The sequence below is a fragment of the Artemia franciscana genome, chromosome 7, assembly GCF_032884065.1.
Source record: "Artemia franciscana chromosome 7, ASM3288406v1, whole genome shotgun sequence".
Lineage (NCBI taxonomy): Eukaryota > Metazoa > Arthropoda > Branchiopoda > Anostraca > Artemiidae > Artemia > Artemia franciscana.
Genome location: NC_088869.1, coordinates 31,070,762 through 31,088,929, shown reverse-complemented (window position 1 = coordinate 31,088,929; position 18,168 = coordinate 31,070,762). Strand labels below are relative to the sequence as shown.

General features: G+C 35.0%; 1 protein-coding gene across 1 annotated transcript in view; it reads right to left on the bottom strand.

Annotated features, from left to right (window-relative positions):
• The window catches only part of LOC136028619 (importin subunit alpha-4-like), a 52,308-nt gene extending 34,808 nt beyond the window's left edge, over positions 1 to 17,500 (bottom strand). The window contains exon 1 of the mRNA XM_065706451.1: positions 17,214 to 17,500. Coding sequence (XP_065562523.1) covers positions 17,214 to 17,468 — 255 coding nt within the window. The 5' untranslated portion in view covers positions 17,469 to 17,500. The remainder of the gene's footprint in view (positions 1 to 17,213) is intronic.
• Between the last annotated feature and the right edge of the window lie 668 nt (positions 17,501 to 18,168).

The window sequence follows — 18,168 nt, the reverse complement described above, 5'->3', positions numbered from 1 at the left end:
TTGCGAGAGCAGCGTTATCAAACGCGTAAAAAAGCAGGACTATGTTTTTAACCTTTGATTAAATATACTAAAAATGTGCCTACTACAATTTTTTAAACCATTCCTTGTTCATATAATTCACATCAAAATCACATGCCCGTTCTTGATCGTTTTCCCTATTTTTTGAAACTTGCTCAATATTTTTCAATGAAAGTAAGGCTTTTGCAATTAAGAATTGAGGACTGGAGAAGGATTGAAATCCGTACTTGAAACAACTTCCTGGGCCAAAATTTGACCTTTAGATCCATTTCCTAAAAGAGCCATCCATAGGGTAGCTGACAACCACTGATCTGCAAATTTTCCAAATAGAAAAAAAACAAAGTAAGAAAGATAATGATGTCATATTGTTAAACGAAGGTTTTATACTTTCTTTTTTATTAAAAAAAAGCATGTTATGGAGTTTTGTTTCCTTCAAGGGCAATGTGGTGTAAGTATTTTTTTTAACTAAAAAAATTACAAAAAGACTAGATCTCTTTTTGACATTATTATATTTCGGTTTTTATTTTTCCAACAAAAATAAAAATCAAGTTGACAGCATGACAGAGTTCTCGCTGTGGGACATAACTGATTTTGTCTTTATTGTGGAAAGGAATGCAAAGTGGGAAGAATGCAATAGAAAAGGTAGGAAGCATCTCAAATTCCTTGTTGATGTCAATGACAATTCATCAAGGCTTCTTTCTTCTGACCCTAATATCAAATTATAATTGCCATGATAACCTAACTCATTGGGGAGCGTTTCTCTGCTTTTTAAAAAATGAGGAGAATTTTCTCAGGCAACTAGCCTTTGATGGGCGACATTAAACCTCATGAATTTTATGTGTTAGGACTCAGTAAATAATGTATGTTTTTTTGTGCCAATTGTTACCAGAATTTTCTTCTTTTTTTTAGAGTTTTCGTTTCTCGTGCCAAAAAACCCGAAGGGTTGTAAATTGGTTTGCTAGTGAAACACTATTATATATGGCAAGAACAGAGAAACGGTCGGAATGCACACAAGATTCCATAACTAAGGAGAGGACAAAGTGAACACACTACTTGATTCATTTTTATGCTTTTTCAAAATAGAAAAAAAAATTACTCACAAGTACCCCCACCCCCACACCATGGTCCCATACATAGCTCTAGAATAGAGGTTTGTAAAAGACTAAAAAAAACCTTAAAAAACAAAATTCCTACTTTATAATATACAGTATGCTTTTATTCATCCCATTATCAAGTTAACTTTAATTCTATCTGCATTCATAAACCATTTTTAGATAATATTGAACATAGAATAGATTCCTTTAATTCCTTAACAGATAAAAGTTACAACATCAGATTCAGCATACCAGAGAACCCTATAGCAGAGGTTTCAGGTTCCTATCAACAAAATGTGAAATTTGATTTTTTGTTGGAAGAAAGATCATGGATGCATGCTTTTTTCCCGGGGTATTGTATCAAACTAAAAGTTCCTAAGAGATCGCGAGAGGGTTCATTCCATCTGAAATGAAACGTCGTAGTGTCATCTTAAGTGAGCAAAACGACTGGAGAGAAACTATTCACAATGTTGCTTAATATTGTACAAAATAGCAGAACTAAATGGGTAAATGCACAGAGCATTAGTTCCCCCACAAGGAGACATGCTGAAACAAAAAGATGGGCATTTTTAAGATAACTATTTTCACGTTCTATTATATGGTTAAAGTTGAATTTGTAGTAATTCACCCCCACCCTTAATGGTCTCATGTATAGGCCTAGAATATGTAGAAACTAATATAAAATAAATTTAGTACCATTATATTCCTTGCTGTATGCTTCTTTTCAACATAAAAGTTAAAATCCTGACATTACACACTAAACACCTTTCTCAGTGATGGACCCATACATAACCAAAATAACATACTTGTTTGTTGTTACTTCCATTGTAAAACTGGATATGGTGTGTAGACTCATATACATTCAGTTTAGCCAAAGCAATTTTGTTGAACATAGAATAACTAATAGTATTTTCAGTGAGTTGGACATTTGAACAAAAATAAAAGAAAACATGATAATTAGAGTATATAACTAGATCTACGTTGTCCGGGCAACGTGAAGTGTTGCGGCAACCTTTGTCCGACTTCGCCGACTAAAGTGTTGCAAGAGCAACACTTTGGTTTTGTTTCTTCGCTATCGTTCAGTAATCACATGATCAAAGGCTATTTCTCAGCGTTAAAAAACAACAACAAAATAGTATCGAAAGAAGGGACTAGATTGACTATGCAGCCAGTTGAACTTTATCCTTTTCAATCGTAGACATCGTGACGGATGAAAACTCGGAATAATATCTTATATAATCTAGTTGGTATTATAAAGCTATCCCTAACTTTTCAGGATCAAAATACCATAGATGGCATTATATTAATTATTACGAAACTATCTCATTGTTTTACATTCTCGTTTGTACCTGTTTCTTCACTATCGGTTAAATGAATAAGTTGTCAGCCTATCGAAGTTTTTAAAACGGTATGTTTAAAAAAGAACGCAATCAATTATCACATGACCAAAGACTATGCCTCAGCGTTGAAAAAACAACAACTACAAAATAATATCGAAAGAAGGGACTAAATTGACATTGCAGCCAGTTGAACTTTGTCCTTTTCAATCGTAGACATGACGGATGAAAACTTGGAACAATATCTTATATAATCTAGTTGGTATTATAAAGCTATCCGAAACTTTTCAGGATTAAAATACCATCGGTGAGGGTATTTATTACGAAACTACCTCAATGTTATATGTTATCGTTTGTACCCGTTGCGTGAACACTTAATTCTGTCATATTTAAAAAGGTCGAATACAATGTGCACCAATTTGCACAAATTTCAAGCCCATAGTGAACAGATTCTTACTTACGTCCCACTCACGTGATAGACATCAACTTCACCGGGAACAAATAAATGGGTACACCAACTAGCAAAAGTTGCGAACACCTCATCGCTGAAGATGATTGTAGCCCAACAGCCGATTATTACTTACAAGTCCCCTACATGTCTTACTACTGGAACTAAATTGGTTTAACAATCAACTACACCGGAAACAAATAATAGGTACACCACCTAGCAAAGGTAGTAAATCCCTCATTACCGAAGATGATTATGAGCTAACAGCCGTTTCTCGCCCAAAGTGAACCACTTCTTACTTATAAGTCCCTCTCCCGTGATAGGAATCAAGTTCACTAGAAACAAATAAATGGGTACACCAACTATCATAGTTGCAAGCACCTCATCGCTTAAGTTGACTGTGGCCTAACAGGCTACAGTCTACACGCTACATGTCTTACAACTGGAACCTAATTGGTTTTACCATCAAATACACTGGAAACAAATAATAGATACACCAACTAGCAGAAGTTGTTAACCCCTCATTGCCGAAGGTGATTATTACCTAACAACTGACTGTTGCTTACAAGTCCTCTACATGTCTCACAACTTTTATCAGGCTAGATTTCGTTTCAGTATGTACCTTACTACTGAAGTTGTCAACCCCTTGAAACTTTCAAACTGGTATACCTCATGAAGGAATTTTTGTACCAAAAAATGGATGACATATACTTTGATTAGCTCATTAAGAGCTATCGATTGCCGTCGAAAAAAAAATTAATTTTGTCTCAGTTCAAAAGTTGATTTGTTTTGCCATAGGCCAACTTTCTAACATCACCACTTAGAAAGGAGCAAAGGATAAGCTCCAATTTCTTTAGCAATGAGAGAACTTTTAAAGTTTATTAGGCAAATCTGATACCATATCTCTACCGCAATCTCAAGTCCGAAAAACCAAATGATAAACTCAGCTGAAATTACGAACAGAAATGGGTAGAAACAATAGATGGCAGCGCTTTCGGACCCTTGGGAAAATGCCACATTTTTGCTTCTGTTAGTTTTTCTATTATCACTCAAAGAAAATATCACTCAATTTCTATATTTTAGAATAATAATAAAAAAGGCATCAAGTAGTGTGCTTACATTGTTCCTACCTTGGTTACAGCTTAGAACTCTGTATATATTTACCAAAAAGAAATAAGGTAGTGGATTCACCTTGTCTCTACCACAGTTATGTCATTCACAAAGAAAATATTGCAAACAGAATTAAAGAGGAAAATAAGAAATTTTGTAGTCGACCGATATTCCAAAATATAGGCAGAATATGGATTGTGGAACAGGGGTTGGCAACCTATGACCTGTAGGTCACCACTGGATGACCTGCATATATTTTTTAGTTTATAATGATAATTAAAGTTTAAAAAAGCATTCTGATTGTTTTCTTAATAAAACCAATACTAGCCTAAATGAGTAATCTTATTATTCACCAGGATTATTTTAATGAAAATATCACTTACCCAGATGTCCCTTTAATCTCCATATTATGGTTAATTTTGACCCTGAGCCAAAAAAAAAGTTGCCCACCCCTGGTGTAAAATTCCATAGTTTTTATTTCCACATTTAATATTTATTTTTTTATGGGTTGAGTTATCATAGCGGGGTGAGATAAGGGTTAAAGCTTGGGGTGATATTAAACCCAAAGACATTCTTATTAGAAATTTTTGAACAGAATAAACATCTCAAAATTTTGACAAGATATCATAGGGGTTAGAGAAAAGCCAGATAGAAGAAAAAGAACCAAGAGGGAGGCTGATTGTCCTCCAGCAATTTTTTGCCTTTAAATGGGAGGACGGTATTGTAAGCCCTTGCATTGAGAAAAGCTAGGAATGTTTAAGGCAACTGTTTTAGATGCTGAAAAGAAAAACACCTGCACATATTGGTCTCTACTGTCTGTAACACTTCCTTACATACCAAAAGAGCAACGAAGAAAAAGAAAAGAACACAGGCCAAGTATGTAAAATGTATATGCAATAACCACCATGACAGGTTGGAGAACATATTTAGAAATTTGACTTGGAAGGTTGTGAGGCATCATTAAGAGGTGATTGTAGCTGGCCCTAAACTAAACCCTGAGACGTTTTCACGCCATGTCATGGCACTTAACCCACCCAGACGAGATATCCCAGACCTTATGAGAGAAGACGGTAAAAAGCTTTGGATATAAGAGAAAAATCAAACCTCTTGGACTTCAGAATTGGTACAAATTTCCCTGCACTACCCACAACCAACAAATTAGTCCTCTGCCACAGCAGTTAATTCCAGAACAAATGATCATGCCATTTATTTGCAGAGGACATAAAAAAGTCTTAAAAGCTTGATAGTAACAGTACTGACAGCCTACACCGAAGACTGTTAAAGGATATAACTGACCAAATGAATGTCAAGATATGCAACATTTTCCTTCAAGCTCTTTTAGAAACAGTAGTTCACAAAGCTTGCATGAACTGGTTAATACAGTTATGGTCTGAAGAATTTGCATTAATTATGTTTGTTTTATTTGTAGTATGAGAAAGACCTCCAATCCAGAATATTGACTAAATCAAACCATATGCAGAGATCATCAGCAGTAGTAACGTGAGATGTTTTAAAAGTACAGGGTCACCATTTTCTTATGTATAGTGTGAATAATAGTTTCATTTAAGGGTATGTTTCTTCACCAGGGGGGGGGGATCTGGAGAAAAATCTTGAGGGGGGCGCTGAACCAAGGGCGCCAATGTGACTCGAGGTGGGCACCAAATTAAAAGATTTATTTTAAAAAAATTAAAAAAAGAGAAAAGAATGGCAATAAGTGTGCCAGAAGTGTCTTAGGAGGAGGGTCGCCCCCGCCAACCTCATGTATCTATTCCTGGCCTAAATTTCTTTAAATTCTTTCATTCATCTAATTTCAACAAAATTAGCTATACAGTTAAAATAAATAGATAGATAAATTTATTCACACGAAAGCCCTATTGGGCCATTCGAGATTTAATTTGTCGAAAAACTAAAATTAAGGATTTTTTGAGGATGGAGGGGGTAAATAGGGGAAAGTTTCATGTTCGTAGAAAAATCTTTCCAGCAATCAAAGATTTTTATACAAATTTGGCAGATATACTCTGAAACGGCAGAAGATAAATAACTTTTGTTTGTTTTAAGCTTCAACTTTGCTCTTTATAATCATAGGAAAGCTTTGCTTTTAGTTGTTAACTGGGTAAATCCATTACAAATAATTGGTAAAATTGACAAGTATACTTAAAAAAGAGTTAAAAAAATGAATGGAATGCAAATGAGGGCGCAAGAACAATCTTGGGGGGGCAACGCCCCCCCCCCTCAGCCCCCCTGGATCCGCTCATGTTCTTCACAATAAACTTTACTGTTGCATTACAACAGCACTGAATCTTTTGGGGACCATCTGAATTTGAGCTGTCACCAAGTTTACTTTTCAATCCCTAGCAAGACTTAAATCTTTCATGATGTATAACAAAGTTATGTTTTTCATTGTTGAAAATGCTTTTACTTTTTACCAAGTGCTATATTACCTAGATATTTATAATAATTTATTTCCTGAAATACTTAAAAACTTACCCGCTAGTATCCTACAACTATTCTTTACAAGTAATTGTTTTTTTTATAATTAATGACAGGGTTATTACCAAAACTTACAGAGCTTGACCTCTGTTTTATAGATATACAATTCATAGAGGTTCTACTGACATGCCCCTCATAAAAAATATTTTGCTTATCCCAAGAAGTTTAAAATTTAATGAAGTTTAAAACCCAAACCCAAGAAGTTTAAAATTTAAAACTTGTTGAAAACAACAACCTTGGTAACATTTCTTACTAGATAATGCAAGGTTTTGGCTTCAGTATGTCTCTATTGTTGAACTATTACATGGTTAATGTATTGTTGTGTTAGATTGCAAAAGTTAACAATAAAGCACTCCAACCTTTGGGATATAAGTGTAACCTCCTGAATTGGTATATTTGTCACTGGTAAGAATTTCAGTTTATCCAGAGATCTCAAATTCTATGGAAGATTTACCCCTTACTGGTTAAGTAGGGTAAAAAACAAACATGTACTTTTGTTTTTGAGATTTCTGAATAACCCATGGAGATATACCATTGTGGCTCTATTTACTAACTGTTACAGAACAAGCTATAGCAGATCATTTTCAAACAAGCAGTGCATCATATAAAGGTAATTTGTTAATAGCTGAGGACTTTAATTTCCCCCAAATATCATGGAAAGACAGATTTGGTTATATTGAAGAGAATGCAACCCAACAACCATTTCTTGATTGCATACATAGCCTCTCCTTATATCAAGCCACTGATAAACCAACTAGAGATAGAATTTTGCAGAACCCAACTATATCAGACCTTGTTTTCCTTAATAACCCTTACATTTTGGAACATATTGAGTACTTAACCCCCATTGGTAAGAGTGACCAATAGCTAAAGAAATACAACTCCATATTAAAAGGGTCTTCACAGATTACAATTCTATCAGGAGGAAATTAAAATTAATGAAGTAGATTGAAATTTTATAGGGGTCAGTAGAGAAGCAATGGGAAAATCTCAAGCCAACTTTACTCAGAGTACATGACAACAACACTACTGTATCTTACAGGAGAAAACCAACAACTCTTCCATACATGAACAAAGAAACTAAGAAGCAGCCCAATAAAAAAAAAAGAGATCCTGGGAAAAATAAGAAGCAACCAAGAGTTTAGATCAGAACAAAAGTTCAAAAAAGTAAGAGATAAGTTGAGAAATTTAAACAAGAAACTATACTAGAACCTGGAAGCCACACTAGCTAAAGAATGCAAAGATAATCAAAAGAAATTTTGGCAATATGTGTCATGTAAAACTCCTGATTGGTGACAATATTTAAACCAGCTGCTAAAGGAGCTGAAATAACAGATGTCAAGGAAACTGCGGATGAATTGAACTGCCAGTTTCTGTCTGTTTTTAGTAATACATCAGATACAGACCTACCCAATGTTGAACCCAAACCAATCCACCGTCCAATGGAGCCCATTGAGATTCATAGTTCAAAGATCATCAAATGACTTAAATTGCTAGATGTCAACAAATCAGTTGGACCAGATAGGTTACATCCATGTCTTTTTAAAAAAAAGTCGAGAGTGTACATATATTGTGGACAAATAATCACTTTCAGTTGAAGAGAAGCAGAGGAAATAAAAACTTGACCTTAAGAACAAGAATAACAACAACTTTGAAGTAAATTTTCACATAGCAACAAAGAAACTCAATGATCTTTTAGTTAGTTTGAACAAGTTCTAAAAAGCAGCAGCATGAGAACAGATGTTTCAGAAGAGATACATCACCAAGTAAAAAAAGAATATCAAAAACGAAAACTACTCTTTTTTGTTTTGAAGTTGTTCTTTTTTAGAGTTTTGGTTCCTGTTGGGTCAAATTACTTACAGTTCATTGCCACAAACTGTTTGAACAGTCTTCAAACACAGATATCAGGTAGAAGAGTGAGAAATAAAGACTAACTGTTTGTATGACAAAAAAATAATCTGAAAATAATATAAAACTTTACAGTAAAACAATCAGGAAAAAACAACCGAATTTTTACTTCATTCACTTACATAACAACTTTCCTAGACTGTAAAAAGATCCTAGATTACAGTTGAGCCATCCAATCAACCATAGACACCACCAAACTATTGCAAGGGGGCGCCAGAGAGGCAATGGTGAGGAGGGAAGAGGAGGGGAATACATTTGAAGATAATAGGTTATATGCGAATAAAATTCTCAAGGAAAAAAGAAAAGTACTTAATTTTTATATACCAATTGAAGCCAAATTCAACAAATTTTTAAATGGTGAAGATTCCTGGCAAAAAGATCAATTCCTTTAATTGGTACTATTTGGCCAACACTCAAGAAATAAAGTTTGGTTAATCCTAATGAATAATATCAAAACATGGGAAAACATAATAAAAATAACCAAACCCCCACCCCTAATGTGCAAATATATCACCCCAGTTATATAATTCCAATGTCACCCAACACTTATTTTCCACTGAGCACCAGCTAATTGTTTCTTAATAATAACTTGTATGTTGGTGGTATAAAATATAAGTACCCTTTTATCTATGACACATTCAATTACTATGTATTTAGGATTAATATATTATGCCCAAAACCTAGAGTAAAACAAAATAAGACTCAAAATAAATTGCAGAAATAACAGAAAAAGGTATCATCTTAAAGGGTCCACTTAATTTCTGAGTAAAATGATGGTTGTATTCTAAAAGAGCATAAAAAAGGTCTTGAATGGTATGTTCATCTAATTTATAGCTCTATAGCAATTTTATTACAAAATTCTTCCTCCTCTATGCATGGGTACCATGCTTTCCCTTTTTCATTTTAGAATAATTTTTTAATCTACCTCTTGTATTTTCAGATAATACTTCTATGATATGCCCCCTACCTAATATTCTTCTCATGTGTTTCTCTGACACTCAATATATATTTGTACATTGCGGTGGGGAGATATAGTGGGTCTGTATTCTTAATGTATTAGATACAACTATTCTTCATATTATATAGCAAGAATTGTTTACTAGCTTCACACCGTTCAAATACTTTACCCCCCCCCCCTTAATGTGAAAATATATCCAATTTGTATATTTTTCATCTATTTGCCACTTGTCTTTGTCTTGTCTCACACTAAGCTGAATGAAACCTACAAAAAAAGGTTCTACAATGCATCAATGAATGAACAACTTGAGTGGTAAGAGGTTTATAATACAAATACCTTTCAAACCTTATAAAATTAAACAGAATAGCAAAAGAAAACAAAATTTAAACTCACTGTCCAGCTGTCTAGAATAAGCCTCTTTGCATTGATGCTCAGAATTACACTGAACATAAACGTGTTCAAATGGAATTCTTTACCGTGAGTCACAAGAGTATCTTTAATGAAATGGATAAACATTATACTTTTACTAATATAGGAAGAAAGGTCATTAATTCAATGGTCTATGTCTGGATTTTGATGTGTAGTAAATAACTGAGACAAAAACTTGTCACTAGTGATAAATCACTAGGAGTGCCAACCCTGAATGAAAGGGTGTATTGGGGGACTGATTTTTTTGAAAAGACAGATTTTTGGGAAATTCCCAAAAATTTTGGATAGTGGAAGCACTGGCATTTTAGACTAAATCTGCCAACAAATTTTACTAGGCCATGAAAACTGCCAAACATCATTGCTACTATGTTATCCCACTTTTTTGCATGGCAGAGCACAACTTGTGTTTTGATAGCTTTTTCTTTGAGCAAAAATTATTTTTATATATAAAATTGATGTTTTCAGACAAAATTTCCCAAGTAGCATTGCTACTTTGATACCCCACTTTTTGAACAGCAGGCAGTGTGGTCTTTAAAATAAAAAAAAAACACATGTAGTGTGGAAGTTTTGGGGTAGTTGTTAACCCTCCCCCTCCCACTTACATAAAAAACTTATCAAGTTAAAGTATTTTGAAAAAAAGTACTTGTTAGAGAGTTTGAATGGCTAGGATATTTATTTATTTATTTATTAATACCAAATATGGTAAGCTTTCAAGCTTGTCGCAATAAATATAATAAATAGAAGTTATGACAACATAATACACAACATAATACATAATACAACTGACAACATAGTACACACATATAAATCGATGAAAATAACGACTACAACAAACACTGACAAATAATACTATAAATTATTTTAAAATGATTTACTTTGAAAATTTGTTTCTGCTAGTCTTGTTTTGAATTTATTTATGTCATCTGTTAGAAATGTTTTAGGTGGAAGGTCATTCCATGGCTTCCACACCATGCTGTAAAATGAATGCTGGCCAATTTTCCTTTTTGAAAGTGAGGGGTACAATTTATGTGGGTGATAACGGGTCCTGTTAGTGTCATTAAATGTGAAGAACTGTGATGTCCTTATATTATCAATGCCTTTGATTATACGGAATGTATTAATAATGTCTGCCCTATCCCTTCAGAATTGAAGACTTGACAATCCTAGCCTGTGCAGTCTATTTTCATACTGCAAATGTTTCAAATAAGGTACAAGCTTAGTTGCTCTTTGCTGTATTTTTTCAACCCTTGCTCTGTCATTTTTATTCAATGGATACCATACTGACGAATTGTATTCGAGTATAGGTCAAACTGTTGATTTATAAATGGCAATGAATGAACGGAGATTAAACTTACGGAAATTCCGTCTAAGACATAATAGCTGATAGTTTGCCTTACGAGTTACTTCAGAGACATGCTTGTCAAACCTAAGACTAGAATCAAAATGAACACCAAGGTCACGGACATTTTCAACAGGTAAGATTGAATGTCCAGCAAGATGGTATTGGTAACTTTGTTCTACTTTGCCGAAGTAATGGACAACCCTACACTTATTTTCGTTGACAAACATGGAGTTAGCATTACACCAATTGTGCACTGCATCCAAGTCTTTTTGAAGCAACGAAGCTTCATCTGAATTTGTCAAGGAGCGGTAGAGCTTTACATCATCTGCAAACATTTTAATTGTGGAATGGTGGACAACAAGAGGCAAGTCATTGATGAAAAGGCAGAAAAGTACTGGACCAAGGCAACTACCTTGTGGAACGCCATTTAAAACTATCTCAGCAGAGGACAAAGCATCACCTACAATCACTTTCTGCGTCCTGCCTGTTAGATAATCACCAATCCAATCCAACGTTCTGGCACCACGGTGATATACCTCACACTTTTGAAGTAAAAGCGGAATGGAAATTTTATCAAACGCCTTAGAAAAATCTATATAGATGCAATCAAATCTGAGACCTTCATCTGCCATCCTATGGAAGTCAGTAATTACTTCCAAAAGCTGTGTATTACATGAACGTTTTTTACGGAATCCGTGTTGAGATGGATGCCAAGAAGATTCGATTCGAAATAATTTTGTATTCTCTTGACAATTAGTTTTTCCATAACTCTGGAAAAAATTGAAGTGTGTTTGATATTGGTCTATAGTTTTTAAATTGCGTTTTTGTGCCACTTTTATACAGGGGTTTAATTATTGCTTTTTTCCATGCCAAAGGGCAAGTACCAGACGCCAGACACAGATTATACAAATGTGTCAGTGGTTCGGTGAGTACTGTTGCAAGCTCTTGGATCATATGGTTTGAAAATTCATGAATATCTGGTGATTTATTTGTGTCAAGATGCTTCAAGACCTCAAAAACTTGTTGATCATCAAAGTCAGAATCATCAAAATCTATTGTGAAATTGGTAGAAAAATTAGGATCAATAGGAGTTTCATTGTGAGGTCGCGTAAAAACAGATGAAAAAAGTTTATTAAAATGTTCAGCTTTTTCATTATCATCATCTATATTTGTCTGTGTTTCAGGGTCAGTGAATGAAGTTGAGGATGTGGACTGTAATGTCTGTTTTTTTCTTTTTTCATATAATAGGGAAACTAGAGTTACACCACTTCTAGAATCGAAGTTGTTACACCACTTCTAGAAGTGGTGTAGAGTTACACCACTTGCAACAAGCATTAATGCTTACCACTATTGTAATAATAAATAAATATACATACTGATCAACCTACACTCCCCTTATTTCATTTCTGGATAGATACTGGAAATCAAATGACTCACCAAAGATTCTTTGCATGGTGGTTGAAAATTATGTAGCCCAGGAGATTTCCCAGCTTGGAGCAATACAAGGATTTCCCATCCTTGTGATGATCCAGCAATGAAAAAAAATATCTTTTGGCGTTGATTATGGTTGATCTAGACTCTTGTGGAGGACTCTGCAGCTTCCCAATTGCAAAGAAACTCCCAGCAGAGCCATTGCTTTTCAAGGTGGGAATTGAACATGTTGGTTGAAGTTGCAAAAACTGTTTCCTCAGACAGTCGATTCCACAGACTGATGACTCTTCAGCTGAAGAAATGAATTCTATGTCTGCTTGTGGAATGCTGCATGGGGAGCTTCATTGAATGTCTTCTAGTACCAGAATTCAAGGGCTGTGCAAAGAGACCAGGAAGGGTATTTTTAGAAAGGATTTTTTTCGTTAAAATCATATCACCCCTTTTCCTTTGGTATGTCAGTGTCAGCAGCTTCAAATGACATAGTCTTTCTTTGTATGGAAATTTATTCATGCTGCTAACCATCTTAGTAGTACAACACTGGACATCCTCAAGTAACTTCTTATCTTCTTTGAAAAAAGGGGCTGCAGATGACATTCCAACCTCCAGACGTGGTTGTACAAGCACCTTATATAACTTCATAAAAATTCTTGGGTGTTTGCTAGAGTGGGTTTTTTTTTATGATAGTGAGCAATTTATTTGCAGAAGATGAAACAGACTTAGCATGGCTGCTAAACCTTAATTGGTGATCAACAATAAACCCAAGATCTCTTTCATCAGAAACAGCAGAAAGGAAGTTGTCTTGAAGGAAATACTTATGATGCTTGTTTTGTTTACCAAAATGGATGAAATGGCATTTATCAACATTAAAAGCAAGGAGCCACATGTTAGTCCATCTTCCTAGACTGTCAAGATCTGTCTGAATTCATTGCTGGTCCGAGGGAGTACCCACTTTTCCAACTAGTTTTGAGTCATCAGCATAAAGGGTAACAAGATTTGAAAGAAGGGTGGGTACACCATTGACATAGAAGTTAAAAAGTAGCCACTTAATACAGTTGTGGGAGAAGAGAAATGAAAAGTTCCTTGTGAATCAAAAACTCTGACACTCTGTGATCTTTCAGAGAGGAAGCCTATAATCCACTGTAGAACACCTTCATTGACACCTGCTGCCTTCAGTTTGATTATGAGGAATTCATGACAAACCTTGTCAAATGCTTTGGACAGATCAAGAAGAATCATGTCAACAGGAAGACCTTTATCAAGTAGTGTAGTCACTAATTCATATATTTGGATGAGGTGAGTGTCCACAGATGTACCAGATCTGAATCCAAGTTGTGATGTGGAGAGGATGTTATTGATCTCAATGTGTTTAATTAGAACTCTGTTAACAAATCTCTCATGCACCTTAACAACTGCAGAAGTGATGCTTGTAGGATGGTAATTTTCTGCAGAGTCTCTTCATCCCTTTTTATGGATCAGGGTTATATAAGATGTTTTCTAATCATGCAGTAGTTCCCCATTTTGAAGAGATAACCAGAGCAACATGCACAGGGGGTAACTGAGAGCTTTTTGACACTCCTTAAGAAAACATGGATGAACACTGTCTGGACCCTTTGACTTATTTACATCAAGCTTCCCAAGGCGATTGAAAACCATTACTTCACTTACTGACATATCAGGCATGGGAAAAAGCATACAATGGAGGATTTGGTGAGGAGGTACCTGAGTTTTGGGTAAAGACAGAAGCAAATTGAGCATTTAGAAGATCAGCCTTATCTATTGGAGATGAGTATAGTACACCTTGGTCAACAAGGTCAGGAATAGAATGAGGATTTGGGTTTTTTAGCAGAGACATGTCTCCAAAAAGATTTTGGGTTTAACTTGATGTCAGAGGCTAATTTTTCCTTGTAAGTAGATTTCAGTTTTTTTTTACAGAATCGTTTACATGATTCTGTGCTGCCTTGTAGATTGACAGGGTCTCCTGGTTCCTCTTCTTCATATACTGTTTCCAATATTTAGATTTCTGGTTAACCAGCTTCTTAAAATTTTAGTGAAGAAGGGAAATGTTTTAGGCTGTTTTCTAAAAATAACCCTGGAGTGTTTCTTTTAAGAGCAAGGAAAGTTCAGCAATGACCAGTTTGCAGGTGAAAGTTCCTGCTGTATTGCCTCATAGTCAGTGAAAGTCTGAGGACAAAATTTAGGTTGAGGACAACTATTTAGGGACAACACAGACAGAATAACTAGGTGGTTGCTACTAGCAATTGGTGGTAAATAATCAATACAAATGAGGGAACCAGGATCATGTAATATGACAAGGTCTAACAGCAAGGGATTCCAATCAGCTCTAAGGCGTGTAGGCTTATCAACAGCCTGATGAAGAAAATTATTTGACAGGCAAGATAAAAAGGTGAATCTGTACTATTAGATGAAAATGTCCAGTTCCTCCAACCCACTCAATTGCAGGAAAATTAAAATCTCTAATGATTATTAACTCAGATTAGCTGGGAAGGAATATTGAAGATGCCATTTCATCAGTAATAGTTTTGAGAGCCAATTCACTATCTTCACTATCTTCAATTTTTTATTAGCAATGGAGACATCAAGCCATATACTTTCAATCAAAGATATATCAAGCATAGAAGGATTTACAACACCAGCTGTTGTTACTGTTTCTAATATAAACACCAACTCCTCTTCAACAATTTGGGTGCTCCAAACTGCTAAATTGTTGAAGAATATGGAAAGTACTTCCAGAAAGGAGCTTCTGACTCAATAAATTTGGATGTTGACACTCAGAGCCAGATGTGGCACTTAAAAATATTGAATTTGCTGAACTCTGACATGACACAAACAAATTATTAGATAGAACATTTGAATTATCATCAGCAGAAAAAATACTTAGATGGACATGAGAAACATTTGGAGAAGGATTGGATGGAGCTTCACAAGAAATATCAACTGACAGCTTATCAAAATGATGAACAAAATAAGGCAATAGAGAAACAAAACTATTTACATGAAGAGGCAATGGTATTACTAGGTTTCCATTGCATATTGGTTTGGAGGGGGCTGGGGTGGGGCTTTCCAACTGAGATGAGCAACCACATTTTTTGGAACAATTTGGCCCTTGAAGATCATGAGGTTAGATTCACCTCAGCTTGTTCTTCTTTTCAGCTCTTCAACTAAGGCTTTTCTCCTGTTTCTCTCTGTCTTGGATGCATCACCACAAAATTGCATATCCTTGTGGAGTGGTTGATGATTGACCTTTTGATGTCTTGAATTAGGACAGTAAAAAGGACATGAGGAGGGCAGGGCATGTAAATGGCAATAACTGTATTGATAAACATTTTAGTGGGGTTAAGAAAAAATGTACCTTTGGGGCCCCTTTTATGGCCCAAGATGCAATTTCCCTCAAAAGCAATTATTGAATTATGAAAGGCATTAAGTGATATATTCACTCTGTACTTGTATGATATATGCCCTGTCTAATGTTCTTCTAATATGGTACTCTGACACTCAATCCTAATGGAATATACACAAGTAAGATAAAAATATAACAATATAAAAATGTAAAGTAGGCTATATAGCCTACTTTACAAATTAGGGGGGGGTGGGGGTAAAATATTGAAGGTCTGCATATCTAATGTGCAGGTGCAATTATTCTGCATATTATGCAGTAAGAATTGTTTTTTAACTTCACACTGTCCAAATACTTTACCCTCCCCCCCCCCCTAATTGGCAAATACATAGCTTAAATTATAAATTTTCTATCTATTCTGTCACTTGTTTTTTCTTGTCTCACACTAACATGAAAAAAAGTTTTATAATTTATCAATGAATGAATGGCTTTAGGGGTAGGGCAGTTATCATACAAAAACCATTCACTTTCATCCCAGCTAATTATGGATAAGATTCAAGACAAGCTACCTTGGAAAGTGGTTAGGAAAAAAACCTTCAGTAACACATCCATGGCCAAAAACATATTCCAAGAATAAATTGCTAAGCTACTATGGTCACCCTCTGATGGTTTCTATTGCCTATCTTAGAAAATTTCTTTCTCTTTTCCTCTGGTTTTAGCCCTGAATGTGATCCCTGTTATTTGGGTAAAACTTTAAACCACACCAATGTTTTTTTTTCTAAATTCAGGAAATGTAAAATAGCTCCCAGTTCCTACTCCTCACTTATAGTCTCAAGTAGGCCATATCCAATATGGTAAGGTCATCTAAAATTGTTATGTCCAAGATGCAGGACTTTGCATTTTGACACATTGAACTGCAAACCCTACTCAGATGACCATCTAGATAGTTGATCTAAATTCCCTTGCATTGTTGAGGAATTGGTGGTAATTTGGGCCCTTCTTAAGAGTTTGTAATCATGGTGGGTATAGCATCAGGTGTGTACTAGAGGGAATAGGATATAGAGCATTAAGTAGGCTAGTATGTTCACTTTATTGGTAAGTCAGTTAGCCTAGGCTATTTGAAATGTCAAAAATTTACCTAGGCTATTAAGAAATACAAATTATTTTCTTCAAATTTTACTCCTTAAGAGGAATTGTATATTGATAGCTTACCATTGAAATGTAGATTAACAAATAGGCATGAGTAACTTAGGCTATCAAGTCAAAGATGTGGCATAACAGAAAACTACTTACAGAGTCTTCACTTTGATCTAAATCTGACTCTTCAGGGAAACTATCAGTTTCTGATTCACTCTCAGAGCTACTTGTATCACTAGGTAACTTTTTCTTCTTTCTGGGCAGGGTAAGCAGGGCAAAATCTAAATCTGAATCAGACGTTTCTCCTTCTGAAGCTTCAGAATTTGTGTCTTCACTTTGATCTGAATCTGACACTTCTCCCTCTTCTTGATCTGCACTTTCAGACGTGTAAACATTAGATTTTCGCTTCATTCCTGAATAGAAGTTTTTTTGAACATTTTTGGTTCTTTCATCACTTTCATGACCTATCGGTGTCAACAGCAAAACTTGTAACAAAATACGGTTGCCAATTGTCAAACTCTTTTGGTCATTGTCACACTGCAGTACGCACAACACATAAAAACACACTTTAACATGCAAAGCTCAAAAATGTCACATATAAGTGCAATAACCAGTTTTTTTCAGGTGTTCATTTGAAAAACAATTTTAACGCATGAAAAGAAAAGGAAATTGCCAACAGCAACCTGTCTGCATTTTATTTTACCATTTGTATTGTGGCTAGAATAGAATGTCAACTCTTCTTTGATGATAATATGCAAGTTGATCAGGATGTAAGAAGAAAAGAATAAGAAAGTTTAAAGAATTTATATTGTAGTACAGTGAATTTGACCTAATTTAAGGCTTCTTCCAATAGCATAGAAAAAGCATTGTCTCAAATTATTAATATGCTTGGATGTTTTAGTTGAGCGGTGATCCCAAGTAAGCAATAGCCCTACTCTTCAAAATTCAAAAGTTCTAGGCTCTGAACAAGTATTGCGGAAGTGAATGTCAAGAAAGAACTATGCGAAAAAATATTATACATGGAACGTGTCGTCAAAAACTGGTATTCCTTTGTTGATGCGTTTCCAAAGCAGATTAAGACAAAGCTCAAACTAAAATTGATCGCCAGTGG